This window comes from Chrysemys picta, chromosome 25, assembly GCF_011386835.1.
Source record: "Chrysemys picta bellii isolate R12L10 chromosome 25, ASM1138683v2, whole genome shotgun sequence".
In the NCBI taxonomy this organism is placed as follows: domain Eukaryota; kingdom Metazoa; phylum Chordata; order Testudines; family Emydidae; genus Chrysemys; species Chrysemys picta.
In genome coordinates, this window is record NC_088815.1 from 16,225,729 (window position 1) to 16,244,464 (window position 18,736).

The 18,736-nt window shown below is 52.9% G+C and overlaps 1 protein-coding gene across 6 annotated transcripts in view; it reads right to left on the reverse strand.

Annotated features, from left to right (window-relative positions):
- Nucleotides 1-18,736, reverse strand: part of ARHGEF18 (Rho/Rac guanine nucleotide exchange factor 18) — an 85,743-nt gene that overhangs the window by 61,137 nt on the left and 5,870 nt on the right. For all 6 annotated transcript variants that reach the window (XM_008171589.3, XM_065578289.1, XM_005279019.3 and 3 more), the window contains exons 2-4: nt 6,464-6,600; nt 4,779-5,281; nt 682-886 (exon numbers count right to left, since the gene is read on the reverse strand). In XM_008171589.3, coding sequence (XP_008169811.3) covers nt 682-886; nt 4,779-5,281; nt 6,464-6,478 — 723 coding nt within the window. In that variant the 5' untranslated portion in view covers nt 6,479-6,600. The remainder of the gene's footprint in view (nt 1-681; nt 887-4,778; nt 5,282-6,463; nt 6,601-18,736) is intronic.

The following is an 18,736-nucleotide window of genomic DNA, read 5'->3' on the forward strand; positions in this document are numbered from 1 at the left end:
ACCGATTACACTGGAAACAAACCCCGGGAATAGGCTGACATCCCGTGCCACCCTTTGGTATTTAACCAGAGTTATGATCACAGCACATGCTGGAAAAGCCATCTATTTACTAGAGTTTCTAGGGAGGGCTGAGGGTCTGGGCTTTAGGATGGCGTGGAAGAAGGATATGCTGCTGTGATATCTGCTGTCTACCGGCTGGTTCCATGCTAGGGTGCCTAGAACTTTTGTACAGGTGTCCTTTTTACATATAGTGAATAGAAAGAAACAAAGATATTGGGTGGAGCTGCTAATCAGGAGACCTGGGCTCTGTTCCTAACTGGCTTGGACTCTCAGTGACCCCTGCATCAGGTTCCCCATCTAGAAGATGGGGGAGATGTCCCTCCTCTCCGGGGCTCTGATGGGGTCTGAGAGCCTCACGGCACAGAAGCTGCCAAGTGACCCACGTTTTTATTACGCAGGAACATGTGTCCGTGACCCCTTGGGGCCCAGGGGCTGGAGCGGTTTGTCCCAGAGCAGAGCAAGGACACAGTCGAGGATTCACAGGTGCCAAGGTCCCTGGGGGTAGTGCTGTCAGGAACAGAGCCTGGAGAGACGGGGCACAGGTTGAGCCTGCGTGTCCTGCAGTCCAGCATCTCCCCCTCCCCACAGCGTGCCACGGGCACGGCTTTCATGCCCACTCACTGTGTCTTCGTGATCGGGCACGATGGCGAAGTTCAGATGCAGGGGCTCTATCTCCACTTTTATCAGAGTGCTGCCACTGCCTCCCCAGGCCTCCTCCCCAGCCGTGGGCAGCTCCAGGGACACACAGGAAGCCAGGCAGGGCAGGCTCCTTTCGAGCTCTTCTTGCTCCAGGTCACTGGCGATCTCTGAGGCATCCAGGCTTAGCCTAGTTCAGGGAACAGAAACCAGCTTAGACCATGGGAAGGCAGCAAGGGGGTCAACAGAGGACACCGGTCCGTGCCCTCCTCTACAGCCACCTGTCCAAGGGCCTCATCCCCAGGGACAGACAGGAAATCCAGGCCCAATTCTGCACCAGACACGTCTGTTCCACAAAGGCTGTTGGCCCTCAGTGAGGGCCCAAGCCAGTGATTCATGCCGTTAGTCTGTGGATGGTGGGCAGAGGCTGGCCAAACAAAGCCACACCTGCGTCCCCATTCTAGGGCAGCCAGCTGAGGACAAGAAAGACCTGTTACAGGCACAAACTACTTTGGACAGCAGCCTGGGGGTGACAGATAGGGCAATTTCCTGCCATAGCCTGGAAAAAACGTATTTGTGAAGGTATAAGGGACACAATTCCTTTGGGGTCCGAGGCCTGCAGCTGGCTGCCTGCAAGTCCTGCCTGCTGCACCTGAGAGGCCAGCAGAAACTTAATTAGCTGATCTTTATAAGAGAGGGAGAGACTCCAGAAAGCTGAGGGGCAGGGGCTGTCCCCCTAACGGACTGCTGCTGGAGCCATTGCAGAACGGAATTGCTCCAGAAACCAAATGGGCAGAATGGAGACTGTGGGAAGTCCTGGATTATTGAGGCTCTGAGGTCAGAGCCAGGAATTTTGAGTTGCTGAAGGTATTGGTGTGAGGGCCAGACGTGGGGAAGGGACCACTCCGCCTGCACAGACTTTGAGGGAAGAATCCGCGAGGTCTGATTTGTTTTGTTCAGAAGGGTTAAAATAAACAGCAAACCCAGCTAGAAACTGCTTCCCTGGGTTCTCTGAAGGGAGCTCAGACAGAATGACCCCAGACAGCAAGCTGGCTCTCCAAGAGCAAACCTGGCCTGGTACGTAGGAGGAGGGTGCTATAAGATAGGCCCCAACCCTTCGCAGCACTGAATTAAGTTTAAGTTATCTGTGGGGTAGAGTCCACTGTATTGAACGCTAAGTTTATGGATTATTGGGGAATTGGAAGCAACTTCTCTAAGGGGAGATGTGGCCGAAATAAACCCTGTGAAGTGCTGTGCGTCTCGAAGGTCTGTTCTAAACAACGGGCCAGACACGGAGGCTCTTTTGGGACAAAGTGAAGTGGGTTTGGGGAAATGCCTCAGGGTGTGTGTGGGGGGGTGAATGTAAATTCACACCACCAGACCCAGCTGTGCCTTGAGGACAGAACCACTGTCTGCTAATTACTACCTGGAATCTGAGGGGCTAAAGCCTGACCTGTAGAAAGCAGAGTGTGACCGATTCATGGTGGTTCTTGTTTTGAGCTAAAGCCGTTACTTGTAGACACATCAAACCCCTGGGGGTTTGAAGGACGTCCACCAGCCAGAGCCCTGGCTGGCATTAGGAATGATCTCTGGTGAGCTCATTAGCATGCTTGTGGGCTCGTTTCGTGTTTTTAATACGTTTTCTCTGTACTGCTTTCACCTTAGAACTAGACGGATGGAGAGAGGGCGGGTGGAGGACCAGGGTAGATGATGCAAGAGATAATAACGACGCTACAGCTGCACCTTCCAGGGTTCTGGTTACACTGTGTAACTCAGAGCAAAGCTGGAGTGATCTGTAGAGTCCCTACGATCAGAGGGTGATGATGATTTCTCTAGAGGCTCCAGCCCAACTTTACCAGCCACTGTACACCCCCACCCCCAAAATGATGGGGGAGCCCATGGTAAGCATGGATGGCATCTGTTATGCCCAGTCACAGTGCCCAGAGCTGTGCCCTCTGTGGTGCATTTGGTGCATCACTCTAGAATTTACAGATGAGCTTTTCTAATCATCAGCATGTCCATGACCTGGCCCTACCCCGCAGGGCAGACTGTGCCAGCAAACACTGCTGAGCCCTGCCCCGCCCCTGTGAGGTTTTGGAACAGACACAAACAGCTGCCCAGACAGCATGGCCTGACTCCATTTGAATGCTGTACTCCTGTTGGCTAAAACTCCATCGAGATCACATCGGGCTTTCCCTTTGAAAGCCTGATTTTGCAGGCAGGGAGCCACTGCCGTGAAGCTGCCCTGTAAACCCTGCCACCACCCACTTACAGTGGAGGCTGCTAACCAGGCAGGACAAAGAAATTCTCATTCGGGGCCACGGGCCAGGATAACTCTCCCGTGCCCCCCAAGGCCCTGGGGATCCCTAGCGTGCTGAGGGAAAGCACTGTCAGGATGCCAGCCACATAGGAGCGAAGTGATGAATAGAGACCAATGGAAAATCTGATGCTACCTTGTGGGACCTCGGTGCTGATCCTTGTCACTTGGCTCCTGCTAGCCAGACACATTCCCCTTCTCCACACATCGTAAATCACCCAGAAAGGGGACTGACCAAGGCCGTGGCTTGCTGCCGGCCGCCTGCGCACTAGCTCACAGGCTCCTGCCACAACTTAAGCCGTGAACGATACACAGCACATGGAACAACAATAGGTCTTAGGACCGAAGCCTGCGCCTGATAAAGAACTGCCAAGATCTCAGCCCAAGATAATTCCAGGGCACCTTATAAGGAGGAGGAGATAAAAATAGTCGTTGCTGGCTCACAGCTCCCTCCCTGCCGGCAGATAGATCAATATGTTCATCCCAAGGACACACAAGTTCACAGAAATCCTGCCCAGAGCCAGAGGCCTGTGTGTAACAGAGCACACGCGGAGGCGGCAGCTCCAGCCCTGGCTCAGCCTTACCCACAGAACATCCAGCCACAGGAACCCAGAGGAGGATGTGGCTTGCCAGGGAGGGCAGAGTCAGTGCTGGGATCACATGAGCAGCTGGTTTGGCAGAGCTGCGCACCCAACACCTTCTCCTGCTGGCACGGCCGGAGCGGAGGGGGCAAGGATGGGCTGGTGCCATTCTCCAGGGCTCCCCCACTGGGGCAAAGGGATGCAGGCAGGGACCCCACTCACCCCAGGAGGGGAGATCCCCTTTCCAGCTCCTGGGCCTGCTGGGAAGGGCCTTCTTGCTGCTGCTGCCGCCCCTTGCCAAGCGGCTGATGGTGCAAAAGCCTCTCCCAGCCCCCCACACCCAGGCCTCCTGCAAGAGTTTACATCCCACACACCACAGGGAGTGGGAGGCTTCCAGGCCTCCCTTGGCAGAGGCTGACTAGGGAGGGGGACCACCCAGCAGCAGAGAGAGATCTGGGCTGCCTGCGCATTCCAGCCAAAGCACTGCACAGGCCTTTGCGGCTCTGGGTGGGCCGCGCCAGCCAGCCTCTTGCAGGGGGAGGAGCGGAGATGTCGGCAGGGAGCAGGCCCATTGGATGGGTGGCTCAGGGCAACCCGGGGAATTGGAGTCCTTTGCCTGAACGTTTATTGGGGTTGGGGTGTCCTGGGGCAGAACAGAGACGGCACAGTCACTGTCAAGCCAGCAGCTCCTCCCAGCCTGGTCCTGCCACCTCCAACTAGAGGGGAGCTTGGTCCCAGGGCCCAGTCTGGTGCCTGGGGTGAACAGCCACAAGCCAGCGCTCAGCTCTGGGGAGTTCCGGCTGGGGAAGGAAGCAGCGTCTCCCTCAGACACTGGGCTTACAGCAGCTATGCTGAAAAGCCTGCTCGGGACGTGGGCCCGCTTCAGACCCTTGGGTGCCGTATGTAGCCACAACATGAATAACCAAGGGGAAGACCCAGAACTACCCCCTTCCCAATCGCGGGAAGCCCAGAAGTGGGACACCAGCCCCACCCCCAGCCTAGGGGAGTTTTTTTGTCACACAGCAAATGCAGGTGCATCCCAGGCCGAGGAAGCGGCAGCCCCCCCTCACCTGCCGGGGGCTCGAACCCTGATTCCAGACGTCTGGAAAGCTGCCATTTCACCACATCCTCTCTCCCTCCTTCCCCCCACAGGCCCCACACAAGCTTGGCTGAGCCTGCCGTACCTGCGCCCGCTCTCTGTAGGGGACACGGGGCTTTCCCAGCTGTGCCTCCGTGAGGTGGACATGGATCTCATTAGCGCGGGGAAGGACTGCTCATCCTCCTGCAACTCCAGTCCTTTACCCTGCTCTGCCAGGCACCCCCCCACAGGGGGGCTGTCCTGGGGCCCTGCCCCACAGGAGCAAGCAGAGTCACTGTTCAGGAAATGGCAGCTGGCCTCCCTGGACTGCACTGAGCCGGAGATGGGATCGGGGCAGGCAATGCCCACAAGCGTTCGCCCCAAGCCTCTAGGCTTCTCTTCCGGTACAGGACAGCTGGGCGCCACCTGGCCTGTGTGTTCTGGCAGCATGGCCATTGCTGGAGTCACGCCGGCCTCTGGCAGGTTCGGCAGCCCCAGGTCTCTGTAATACTCTGTGCCGTGGAGAGCGAAGTCTATGGAGAGGAGATCCTCAGTGCTGCTGTGCACATCACCCATCAGGGCATCCGGCTCCGGAGACGACGAGTCTTCCTGCCAAGGGAGCAACAGCTTAATACCTTGGGACGAGACCAGGCAGAGCAGAGCAGAGCATGGCTGGGGCAGACCACGCTGCCCGGGCCTCAGAAAGGGGCACGCGCCCACTCCCACTAGCTTCCCTTTCACCTCTTGTGACAAACCAGGAGACAGCTGGGCCCGTCCAAAGGCAGCTAATCCCTCCCTCTGGGGCTTTGGAATATTAACACTTAACGTGTTATCCCTGACACCTCGGAAAGACACCAAGCTTCCAGCCCACCTTCCCCTGTGGGGGGAGATATCGCTGTCGCCGTGTACACAGGGGAAGAGGCGCAAAGGGCTGGAGTTAGGCTTTCCGATGATTATGGCTGATCACCTGGCTGGCTTTGAGGACTGAGACGTCTCAGATGTGTGAGATTTTGTGCTGCCGCCCGCGCCAAGAGCAGGGCTCTGGTACCTCTCTGCACTTTGCCTCAGAGCAGGCATTGCATGCCCAGAGCAGGGCAGTCGCTGGTCTCAACACTGGAGGGGGAAGAGCAGGGCACAAAGGGCTTCTCTGGTGGGTGAATTGTGCTGCCACCTTAGCACGGGAATGCCTCATGCTTCTGCCCTATGGCAGGTGACATTCCTGTGCCTGACTCCCACTAATGCCAAGGGAAGGGGAGTGTGTCATTGCCCCCTGAACAGGGGACGTGCATCTCCCAAGCCCTCCAGGCTCCCCAGTGGCCCTGCTCTCCAGTCTCATACCAGGGCAAATCCTCCAGGACATTCTACCCTTCTCTGCAGGAGACCGAATCGAAAGCCAGAGGGCGGGGGATACAAACACTGGCTGGGGACTGGGCTGACTAACCTCTGACCCCTTTCACTTGGATCCAGACCCAAAGCCAAGGGCTCAAGCGTCAGGTCTCTGCAAGTGAAGCCATTGGCTGAGCAGAGCATCCTGGGTGCAGCAAAATCTCACTCACTTTCCCCAGAGAAACAACTGTCCATCCACAGCACCCTGCGGAGAACAGCGAGACTATCACCAGGTCAGAGGCGGCCCCAGGGACCCTGTGATTCCAGCGGGGGCTGTGGATGGGAGCGGAGGACAGGCAGTACACTGGATACTCCAGCCTAGCCCCTGCATAGCTGGAGACTGCGCACTCAGCACTCTCACCCCCAGGACAGTGGTTTGCCAGCAGACCTGTAGGCCACACTTGCCTTTTCCTCTGCCATGCTGGTGAAGAAGACTTCATCTTCAGCAATCAGGGATGGGGAGATGGTGTCTGGGCTGCTGCAGTCTGACGTGGGGATGCCGCTGGCAGTGAACTCCCGCGAGCATGGCTTGCAGTCTGACCCTGCAAGAGAGAGACGGTCACGGTCGCTCAGCAAGAGGGAAACGGGAACAGCCACAAGGGCAGCGATGGATTAGATGCAGCCACGCAGAGCGAGTGCAGAACAGGGCAGCTCCAGTGCCCGACAGATGGCACGCAGCCCCCGGGCTCCTGCATGGTGGCCGTGCCAGGGGCCCTTGTGACCTCAGCCGCGCTGCCCGGCCGCCCAGAGCCCCGAGGCTGGGGGAGCTGTGGCTGCGGCGCACCGGGGCTGGGGGGCCGTGGGCACAAGGGGAGGGGCTGGGGGTTAGCCTCACCGGCCGCCCATGATTGTTTCTGTCTGTTACATAATTAATTTTGCTAGGTGTAAATTAATTAAGGTGGTGGGATGATTAGGTTAGAGAATTTTGTTACAATATGTTAGGATTGGTTAGTAAAATGATTGGTTAAGGTATAGCTAAGCAGGACTCAAGTTTCACTATATAAACGGGGGTCCAAAAGGAAGTTCTTTGGGGAACCAATTCCAGGACACAGCCCCAAAGATCAGAGCTGCCAGACCTCAACACTCTGCCAATGACATGGTGCAGAAACTGGAGTCCCCAGATGACCTGATCCTGACTGGCCATCAAGAAAAGTTCATCTGCCTGATTGGGAGTGGAAGTGGTGAGCACTGTATGGTTAGCGTGTGCGTCTGGTTTGGTGATTGTTAATACAGGTTAAGTAGGATAGTACTGTGTAAGACTCTTTCACTGGTAAAAGACCCCGGAAACCCGCAAAAGATTCAGCCCTGAGTCCACAGGGAATGGGTGTGTGCTCTGAGCCCGGAAGAGGGGTAAAGTTAGGTGCCTTTTGCCTGGAGCCCTAGGAACTGGGAAAGGGTGGGGGTGCCTAAATGAACCAGGCTACACCTTGAGCACTAGGTAGAGGTGGGATGCCCCAGAGTGTGCAAGTGACAGAATTTTGTGCAGGTAACACCGCACGCTACAGCAGATGATTTCCATGGCATGCGACCTGCACTGTTCTCCCAGCCCTCGGTGAGCCCATAGGCCCCTGCACCTGTCAGCTGGGAGGAGTCCCATACAGGCATTCCAGTTGCCTTCTCCGCAGAACAAATTCCCAGATACTCCAAAGTGACACTGAAGAAAAAGGGGCCCAGAGCCCAGATCAGCTACACCCAGAGACAACTCCGTGCAATAAGGAGAACATGGCTTCCACCAAGGAATGCCCTTGGGTGCCCCCCATCTCCTCCCCTCGCTGGCCAGGGTTCTTCAGCGCAGGTGAGGTTCTGTTCTCCATAAATGCACATCTCCACCATGTGTGTAACCTGCTTTCACCTGGATAGTCTGGATTGTCCCAGAGAAAGATGGGCTTGTCCAGCACCCACAGATTTTACCCGAAGGGCTCCACAGAGTAGTGCCGAAGTCACTCAGAACAATGGGGTGCAAGCTGTTTCCTACCAGCCTGGTCATGCGCATCTGCATCCTTGGCTGGGGAAGGATTCCTCCAGACTCCTGGCATGAAAGCCCATGATCAGCGTCTGCAGCCCCACACATGAATACTGCAGGGATGAAAAGCTGTTTCACAATAAGTCCCAACAGTGAAAGATTCATTGTCCTCAAAAAGAGGAAATTAGCATTCTCAGCTAAAGCACGTAAAGAGCAGTCGGGGCAATGCCCTGTTCCAGACCTGGATTGCAGACAGTTGTCACAAGCTTTGAGGCACTCCTCAGGGGTTTATAGTCCTATGAGTTTGCTCGAGGGCCCACAGGCAGCTGCCCTCCATGGGAATGCAGGTGCTAAACCTACAAGATTTAAACACATCCAACAATTTTACTCTCATCCTTTATTCTTAAAGGCTACAGCCCAGGAGGTGTGAGGCTAGAGCCATACGCTGGGGTTCTAATGACAGTCCTGAGCAGCATGGAAGGATTTCATTCTCTGGTGTCAGAACGCTCCTACGTCCGTGTCCTCTGCACTGTGGAGCGTGTGTGTGTGTGTGTGTGTGAGAGAGAGAGAGAGAGAGAGAGAGAGGCGTGTGTATGCACCCAACCCGATCGCTCATTGAGAAATAAAACAAAGGCTTGACATGGTTCACGGTACAATGCATCATCCAGCTGACTACAGCACATTCCTATGTAGCGAGCCACCCTGAAAACGTTAACCATGATCTCTAACCATGGCGTGACTCATGGAGAATTCAGATGCCATCTCTAAGGAACACACTGGACAGAAGCCAGGCCACCGGACCAAGCATTGTGGTGGATAATTGAAGATACAGTCTCTTGCTTTGTTCTCTGCAAGAGGCCAAACGCTCCAGCTGACCCAACAGGACAAACTAACTCTGCAAGGAATACCACAACACACTTCAAAATTGAAATGAAACAAAGTATTCTGTAGATCTCTATTGCTGACCCCGTATCTGACACCAGGAAACCTGAACTAACTACTCTCAACTTGTTTAAATTCACTCTCTGCAATGACAACACTACACATTTCATGCACGTGGTTCACTTGTTTAGACTAGGCTGGCTTAATGATCTTCTACTCAAGCAGGACTGTCCAGCATCGAACTGGGTGATGAGTATACATAAGAACATAAGAAAGGCCGTAGCGGGTCAGACCAAAGGTCCATCTAGCCCAGTACCCTTTCTACCAACAGTGGCCAATGCCAGGTGCCCCAGAGGGAGTGAACCTAACAGGTAATGATCAAGTGGTCTCTCTCCTGCCATCCATCTCCATCCTCTGACAGAGGGAGGCTAGGGACACCATTCCTTACCCGTCCTGGCTAATAGCCATTAATGGACTTAACCACCATGAATTTATCCAGTTCTCTTTTAAACTCTGTTATAGTCCTAGCCTTCACAACCTTCTCAGGTAAGGAGTTCCACAAGTTGACTGTGCGCTGCGTGAAGAAGAACTTCCTTGTATTTGTTTTAAACCTGCTGCCTATTAATTTCATTTGATGACCCCTAGTTGTTGTATTATGGGAATAAGTAAATAACTTTTCCTTATCCACTTTCTCCACATCACTCATGATTTTATATACCTCTATCATATCCCCCCTTAGTCTCCTCTTTTCCAAGCTGAAGAGTCCTAGCCTCTTTAATCTCTCCTCATATAGGACCCGTTCCAAACCCTTAATCATTTTAGTTGCCCTTTTCTGAACCTTTTCTAGTGCCAGTATATCTTTTTTGAGATGAGGAGACCACATCTGTACGTAGTATTGGAGATGAGGGCGTACCATCGATTTATATAAGGGCAAGAATATATTCTCAGTCTTATTCTCTATCCCCTTTTTAATGATTCCTAACATCCTGTTTGCTTTTTTGACCGCCTCTGCACACTGCATGGACATTGTTGTAGCTAAATTAGCCCCCATCATATTGTATGTATAGTTGGGGTTATTTTTTCCAATGTGCATTACTTTATATTTATCCACATTAAATTTCATTTGCCATTTTGTTGCCCAATCACTTAGTTTTGTGAGATCTTTTTGAAGTTCTTCACAGTCTGCTTTGGTCTTAACTAGTTTAGTATCATCTGCAAACTTTGCCACCTCACTGTTTACCCCTTTCTCCAGATCATTTATGAATAAGTTGAATAGGATCGGTCCGAGGACTGACCCTTGGGGAACACCACTAGTTACCCCTCTCCATTCTGAGGATTTACCATTTATTCCTACCCTTTGTTCCCTGTCTTTTAACCAGTTCTCAGTCCATGAAAGGACCTTCCCTTTTATCCCATGGCAGCTTAATTTACATAAGAGCCTTTGGTGAGGGGCCTTGTCAAAGGCTTTCTGGAAATCTAAGTACACTATGTCCACTGGATCCCCCTTGTCCACATGTTTGTTGACCCCTTCAAAGAATTCTAATAGATTAGTAAGACACGATTTCCCTTTACAGAAACCATGTTGACTATTGCTCAACAGTTTATGTTTTTCTATGTGTCGGACAATTTTATTCTTAACTATTGTTTCGACTAATTTGCCCGGTACAGACGTTAGACTTACTGGTCTGTAACTGCCGGGATCACCTCTAGAGCCCTTTTTAAATATTGGCATTACATTAGCTAACTTCCAGTCATTGGGTACAGAAGCCGATTTAAAGGACAGGTTACAAACCCTAGTTAATAGTTCCGCAACTTCACATTTGAGTTCTTTCAGAACTCTTGGGTGAATGCCATCTGGTCCCGGTGACTTGTTACTGTTAAGTTTATCAATTAATTCCAAAACCTCCTCTCGTGACACTTCAATCTGTGACAGTTCCTCAGATTTGTCACCTACAAAAGCCAGCTCAGGTTTGGGAATCTCCCTAACATCCTCAGCCGTGAAGACTGAAGCAAAGAATCCATTTAGTTTCTCCACAATGACTTTATCGTCTTTAAGCGCTCCTTTTGTATCTCGATCATCAAGGGGCCCCACTGGTTGTTTAGCAGGCTTCCTGCTTCTGATGTACTTAAAAAACATTTTGTTATTACCTTTGGAGTTTTTGGCTAGCCGTTCTTCAAACTCCTCTTTGGCTTTTCTTATTACATTCTTGCACTTAATTTGGCAGCATTTATGCTCCTTTCTATTTGCCTCACTAGGATTTGACTTCCACTTTTTAAAGGAAGTCTTTTTATCTCTCACTGCTTCTTTTACATGGTGGTTAAGCCACGGTGGCTCTTTTTTAGTTCTTTTACTGTGTTTCTTAATTTGGGGTATACATTGAAGTTGGGCCTCTATTATGGTGTCTTTAAAAAGCACCCATGCAGCTTGCAGGGATTTCACTTTAGTCACTGTACCTTTTAACTTCTGTTTAACTAACCCCCTCATTTTTGCATAGTTCCCCCTTTTGAAATTAAATGCCACAGCGTTGGGCTGTTGAGATGGTCTTCCCACCACAGGGATGTTGAACGCTATTGTATTATGGTCACTATTTCCAAGCGGTCCTGCTATAGTTACCTCTTGGACCAGCTCCTGTGCTCCACTTAGGACTAAATCTAAAGTTGCCTCTCCCCTTGTGGGTTCCCGTACCAGCTGCTCCATGAAGCAGTCATTTAAAGTATCGAGAAATTTTATCTCTGCATTTCGTCCTGAAGTGAAATGTTCCCAGTCAATATGGGGATAATTGAAATCCCCCACTATTATTGAGTTCTTAATTTTGATAGCCTCTCTAATTTCCCTTAGCATTTCATCATCACTATCACCGTCCTCGTCAGGTGGTTGATAATAGATCCCTAATGTTATATTCTTATTAGAGCATGAAATTTCGATCCATAGAGATTCTATGGAACATGCGGATTTGCTTAAGATTTTTACTTCATTTGATTGTACATTTTCTTTCACATATAGTGCCACTCCCTCCCCGCACGACCTGTTCTGTCCTTCCGATATATTTTGTACCCCGGAATGATTGTGTCCCATTGATTGCTCTCAGTCCACCAGGTTTCTGTGATGCCTATTATATCAATATCCTCCTTTATCACAAGGCACTCTAGTTCACCCATCTGATTATTTAGACTTCTAGCATTTGTGTACAAGCACTTTAAAAACTTGTCACTGTTTATTTGTCTGTCCTTTTCTGATGTATCAGATTCTTTTTTATGTGAATGTTTATCATCTGATCTGGCCCCTACTTTATCCTCTTCCATCCTCTGCTCCTGACTAGAACCTGGAGATTCTCTATCATTAGACTCTCCCCTAAGAGAAGTCTCTGTCCGATCCACATGCTCCTCTGCAGCAGTCGGCTTTCCCCCATCTCCTAGTTTAAAAACTGCTCTACAACCTTTTTAATGTTTAGTGCCAGCAGTCTGGTTCCACTCTGGTTCCTTCCTGTATAGGCTCCCCCCATTCCAGAAGTTTCCCCAGTTCCTAATGAATGTAAAGCCCTCCTCTCTTCACTATCGTCTCATCCACGCATTGAGACTCTGAAGCTCTGCCTGCCTACCTGGCCCTGCGCGTGGAACTGGGAGCATTTCTGAGAATGCCACCATAGAGGTCCTGGATTTCAGTCTCTCCCCTAGCAGCCTAAATTTGGCCTCCAGGACGTCTCTCCTACCCTTCCCTATGTCATTGGTACCTACATGTACCACGACCACCGGCTCCTCCCCAGCACTACACACAAGTCTATCCAGATGCCTCGAGAGATCCGCAACCTTCGCACCAGGCAGGCAAGTCACCATACGGTTCTCCCGGTCATCACAAACCCAGCTCTCTACGTTTCTAATGATTGAATCTCCCAATACTAACACCTGCCTTTTCCTAGCAACTGGAGTTCCCTCCCCAGGAGAGGCAACCTCAGTGTGAGAGGCAACCCCAGCACCGTCTGGAAGGAGGGTCCCAACTATGGGAAGGTTTCCCTCTGCTCCCGTTGACTGCTCTGCTTCCCTGGGCCTTTCATCCTCCTCAACAGCGCAGGGGCTGTCTGACCGGAGGTGGGACAATTCAACAGTGTCCCGGAAAGTCTCATCAACATACCTCTCTGCCTCCCTTAGCTCCTCCAGTTCCGCCACCCTGGCCTCCAGAGTCCGTACGTGGTCTCTGAGGGCCAGGAGCTCCTTGAGGCCAACCAGCCTCAAGATGGGTAAGCCCTACAGAACTGTCCTAGAGTAAGCGTAAAACCTCCCTCTGGATGCTAATGCGTTACATGGAACTTGGCATGCAATGATGTAGCTATTTGATGGCTGTTAACCTTTCCTTCCTGAATCTTAAGAATTATGTGTTCTTTCCAGAGACTTCAAATTACAATTGCTACCAATCAGCAGAGGCAAGTGTCTGGCAATATGCATTTTTAATTTTATTTTTTCCCATATGTATTAATTATTTCATATGAGAGAAAAAACCCTAAAAGATTACACTGAAATCCCACATAAGAGACATTTGAATTTAATCTTTTATTTATGGGCTATCAGCATAAACACCCCCATTAAAATGTCCCAGGATTTCTAAAGGCTTTTGTTTGCTCGGTCACAGGATTGTGCTGGACTTCCTCAGGTTTAATAGGTAGCAGCAGGAGTGGAGATGACATCTCACACTTAGTCACGTCACAAACCTAAATCAAGCTGACTGGTTACAGCACAGGCATTGGGCCGAGAGTAAATAGGCAGTTAGTTGGATGCCCCCTGTGATGAAAGCCACCGAGAGACTCCTGACGGACAGGGCTAGACACCGATGTAGACCCTCCCATGGACCTGGATCGCATTCGCCCTTTTGGCCCCAGCATCGCACTGGGAGCTCATCTTAGGGTGATTATCCGCCAGGAGCCCCACGACTTTCACAGTGACTGGCCTCCATGTCAGATATGCCACTAGCAGGAGGGACTGCTCAGCTAGCAGCGCCCAAGGGGAGGGGAGCAAGTTCTGCTTTCATAATGAGAGGTGTCTAGAACAAGGGAAGAAAAAGGAAGCCTCTTGTTTCCATGCCTCCTTTGAAACAGGGAACCTTCTCTGAAAGGGAATTGTCAGGGCCCTAAAGGTAGCCAGCTGCAGGGACCAGGCAGTCACTGCAGACTGACACGCGTTTTGCGATGTGGGGGATAGCTCTGAGTCACACGCGTCGAAGTTAAACCAATGAAATGTTTTCCTCTAACAGCAGCAGCCGCGTCCTGCCTGCCGGAGCCGCTCCAGACAGAGGCCCATCGCGCCTTTACACGGCGGCCTTCAATCTTCCGTGCTGAAGTGGAACCCTGGAATGGAACCAGCACTCTTGGAATCCTGGAAAACATTCAGTTTGTTCTCCTCATGCCATCCCGGGGTTGGGGATCTGGACAGAGGCACAGACTTCACCCCCACAGCACAACATAGATCCTCTCTGTGCATTGCAGACACTCCTATTCAACACTCGATAAATCAGTCCTGCACACCAGCCCCCGTAAACTTCATAACACAGCCCCGCACAGCAAGGCATCATTACTCAGCAGCATATAGAGCCCAGAGCTATAGGGCTGGGAGACCATTTTAGGCAATGTGTGCACAGCCAGACATGACAAATTAAGCCCCACGCTACCTCTGCGGTGACTCCTTTCCAGCTAGTACCATGGAGAGAGACGAGGTGAAGGGGTAGCTAAGTAGCAAAGCAATCCACATCCCTCCCCAGCAAACCCTCCCGGGAGCCAAAGACTAAGGAAACAAGAGGAGCCTTGTCTGATGCCCCAAAGGTCCGACTGGCTTCATCCAACTGCCAAGAGAAGCAAATGCCCAAGTCGACAGACCCCCCCAGACTGCCCTGAGCCAGTGCAGACTGTGGAGTAGGGTGTGATGTCACATCAGCCATGTTCATCTAATCCAGCAGTTCACCTGGGGGGCTGTCAGCAGGTTTCAGGGGGGCTGTCAAGCAGGGCCAGCATTAGACTGGCTGAGTCCCAGGGCAGAAATCCCAGCCGGAGCCCCACCATGGCAGGGCTGAAAAACAGTAGTTGTAGCATAGGTGGGCTGTGGAGTTTTTATAGCATGTTGGGGCGGGGGGGCCTCAGAAAGAAAAAGGGTGAGAACCCCTGAACTAATCCACGTAACACGAGCAGCTCCGAAAGTCCCTCCCAGGACAGTGTCTCCTACTAAGTCAGCACCACTATCGGCTACACCCAATTGGTCACTAAGCGTCACAGCTTGGCATGTGGACAGGCGCACCACATTCGCAAACCAGCCTCTGAAATTCTCAAATTTTGGCTGGGCAGACTGGTGTGCACACAAGAATCAACTGGGCGAGACCCAATCCACACTTGCCCAGAGCAGCCACTCAGCAACTACTGAGAAGATCCCCCGTCCTTTGCTGAGTGGGAGGGGTTTCCTGGCCCCAAGGAAGCCCCCAAGTAGCCTGGCAGGAACCCAGAGGCAGGATTCCCCTCCTACACCTTCCTGACTCCAACAGCACAAGTGAGAGCAGGGCAGGCCCAGGTGGGACAGAGTGACCCTGGAGCAACATTGCAGGGCAGGACTAAGACACGTGCCTGCCAAGCACAGGAGTAGACTGCGTGGCAAGGGGCATCCACACAGGGCCGGCTCCAGCTTTTTTGCCGCCCCAAGCGGCGAAGACAAAAAAAAAAAAAAGATAAAGCTGCGATCGGCAGCACTTCGGCGGCAGCTCTACCACGCCGCTTCATTCTTCAGCGGCAATTCAGTGGCTGGTCCTTCCCTCCGAGAGGGACTTCCTGCGCTGGTGCCTGGAGCCGGCCCTGCATCCCCAGCGCCACTCTGGGAGAGCTGGACAAGTCCATGGCCCTGAACGGGGCAGGACACGCAGCATTAGGCTCCCCCCACTCAACAACACACTCTGAGTAGGAACCTGCAGCCTCTGGGCTCAGCGCAGTCGCTGGCCCTGTGCCGTGTCTATACCGCGGGCGCTATCACAGTATCACTGCGGTGCTGCAGCTGCGCTCCTGTAGCGTAGACGCTTCCCACAGCAACAGAAGGGGCTTTTCCTCGCCGAGAGGCAGAAGAATCTTTCCATCAACCTGGCTGCGTCGTCAATGGGGCTTAGGTCACAAAATGCGACCCCTCCCCGAGAGCCATAGCTCGGACCGTCTAATTTTGAAGCATAGACCAGACCTTGGGCTCCGTGTGTTTCTCCTTTGTAAAAGATGCAGGCTCCTCGGGGCAGGCAGGCCCAATGCAGCAACAGCTGGAGGGGTGGGGATAGACACCTCCGGCAGGCAGCAGCAGCTCCCACCTTTGCTCAGCCGGAGGCTGGAGATGAGATGACAGAGTGACGCTCTCAAGAGCATTCACTGTTTGCTTTAAGGAAACATTAAGCAGATTAGGACTGTGGTTGCTTAACGCGCCTCTGGCTGGGAACCATAAAAGGGTATTGCTGCAGCGAGCGAGCGAGCGCCTGGCCGTGGAATCCCCAGAGCGGAGTTTGTGGGGAAATGGTCTCCGAGTTCCCTAGGACTGGAATGGGCCCCACCAGCAGCCTGGGAGCCTGGTCTGATTTAAGGGTCAGCCACAGCCCGGCTCCATGGCTGACACCCGGTCCCGGAGCAGAGCTCCTGCACGGATAGAAGGGAAGGGAATTGCAGCACGACAGGACAGTTTGGGACGTGTGTAAATGCCCAGCAGCTAGGAGAGGGCAGGCCTGTGGCCTGGGTGAATCTGCCCCCAGGCCCCAAAGAATAGGACAACACTGGAGCCTCTTCCACTCTGTGCCACTGGCTCAGGTTAACTCCCTGCGCCCCTCAGCCCCTAGGGCTGGCCCAGGCCAGGAGAGTCCCATCTCTGGGGGCACCCAGACTGGCACGCAGGCCTGTAGCCCCTCTCTGGCTCTGATGATATACAGACAAGCTCAGCAGGTTCCACTCAGTTAAAGCAGAGTCTGTGTGTAAGTGCCAGGAAACCCCACCACAAGGGGTTAAATCCCCACCACCACCACCAAGAAGGATTAAAGCCCAATCAGTGCAGTCCTTGCTGCTGCCTCTGATAAACCAGTCCCTGGTTCTTTGCAGACTGGGCTACCAGGTGAATCCGATGTGGACGCTGCACCTGCTTAGTGGTTAGAGCAAAGCAGACTGTCAGGGTCTATTCCGAGCTCTGCCACTGACTCACTATATGACCTTGGGCAAGACATTTCCCCCTAGCTGGGCCTCAATTTCCCCCACTCCATAGAGTGCAGGGTTTTGTGCGGCTCAGTGAATGAGTCAGCGAACCGTCTGGGGAAGAAGCCTGCTGGAGAAAAATCCAGAGTGCACATTCCGTATGCGCAGCTCAGGGTCTCCACGTTTCAGGCATTCTCACTACTTTCTTTTTTCTAAAAGGTAGCACCAGACACTGTGAAGAAAGGCAGCAACACCACGCCGTGTAATCATTCCACAAGCAGGAATGGCTGGGCCCCAGCCGGGGGGATTTCCCAGGAGCCTGAACAGAGACTCCTGGAAACTTATAACAACGGCAAGTTTAAGAGCGAAAAAGAAAAATCAGGAAGCCACCTCCTGGCCCCAAACCCAACCCTTTACGGCGGGTTCTCCGGATTATTAGAGCTACAGACTAAGACAGCTGTAGAGTGCGCAATAAACCTGCCGCTCCTGGGGGCTCTGAATGAGTGCGGCCCCTTGGTGCATGTGCCAAGGCCAATGCCATGCGTGAGCAGCCGTTCGCTCATGAGGGCTGGGCTGAGGGAGGGGAGACAAGCTGTCTGACTCGAACAGTAACTCTCAGCCATATACAGGGGAGTCTCCAGCCGTTCCTCCAAGCAGTGCCCAGGCCTGGCTGTTGGGCTCCGGCAGAGACAGCTGACTGCTAAGGAAATGAACGCACACACAACCAGTGCACCCACGCAGGGACGTGGGGATGATGTTAATCACTGAACTCGATTACCACCACTTTAGGGAGACAGGCAGCAGGAGGTCCCGGTTGGGTCCCTCCTGGGCGCCAGGGCAGCGGGGTTCCTGGCTGTCTATTTGCTAGGTCTTTGTCCAGTTTAGTTCAATTCTCCCAAGCACTGGAGCTCCCCCCAGAGAGGATTACGCAGCCGGATCCGTCACAGCGAGGTCCGGTCTCCGTTTCCCCATTACGGTGGGCTGTAGCCCCTCGTAGCACCCTCGGGACCTCCCCCTCCCCGTAGCAATCATTCTTCGTGCCGTGGGCCCAGGGTCAAGTGACATATGCTCAGCTTCTTCCTCTTTCCCCTAAATCCGCCCCCGAGCCTGCTGGGTGCTGTACTCGGAGCTTCCTTTAGCAAACGCCAGCACGTTGTCCGGTTCCAGACCCTTTCTGACCGCGCTGGGTCAGGATTTCTGGCAATGACTGCTACTGTTGAACCGGTTTGTTTTCCGGGCGCGTGTTCTCACTCCCTTCGTGCTGCTGAACCAAACACCCCCTGTCCATTTTCTGAGGCTGGTAGTTGCTTCGCCTGCCCTACTCCGCTCCAGGCTTGAGAGACCCAGAAGACAGCCCAGTGCCCTTTCCCCATCTCACGCCTTGACACAAATCCCCTGCTCCCTCCCCACTGGCCAGCCCTCAGCCACATGGGGGCAGCCGCTGGGCAGGAGGCGAGCGAAGCGCTGGCGTTGTTCTTTAAAACAGCTCCACCTGGACTGCGAGCTTGCCAGGGTCCTGCTGAGAAAAGCTCCCACAGAATCTCACAGGGGTATTCAGCTCCTGAGTTCCCCAGCAGCTAGGGTCTGTTTGACACCGATGTGGTTAACAGGCGGTCCCCACTAGATGAGTGCTTAGAGCCCAGACCACATGGCTCA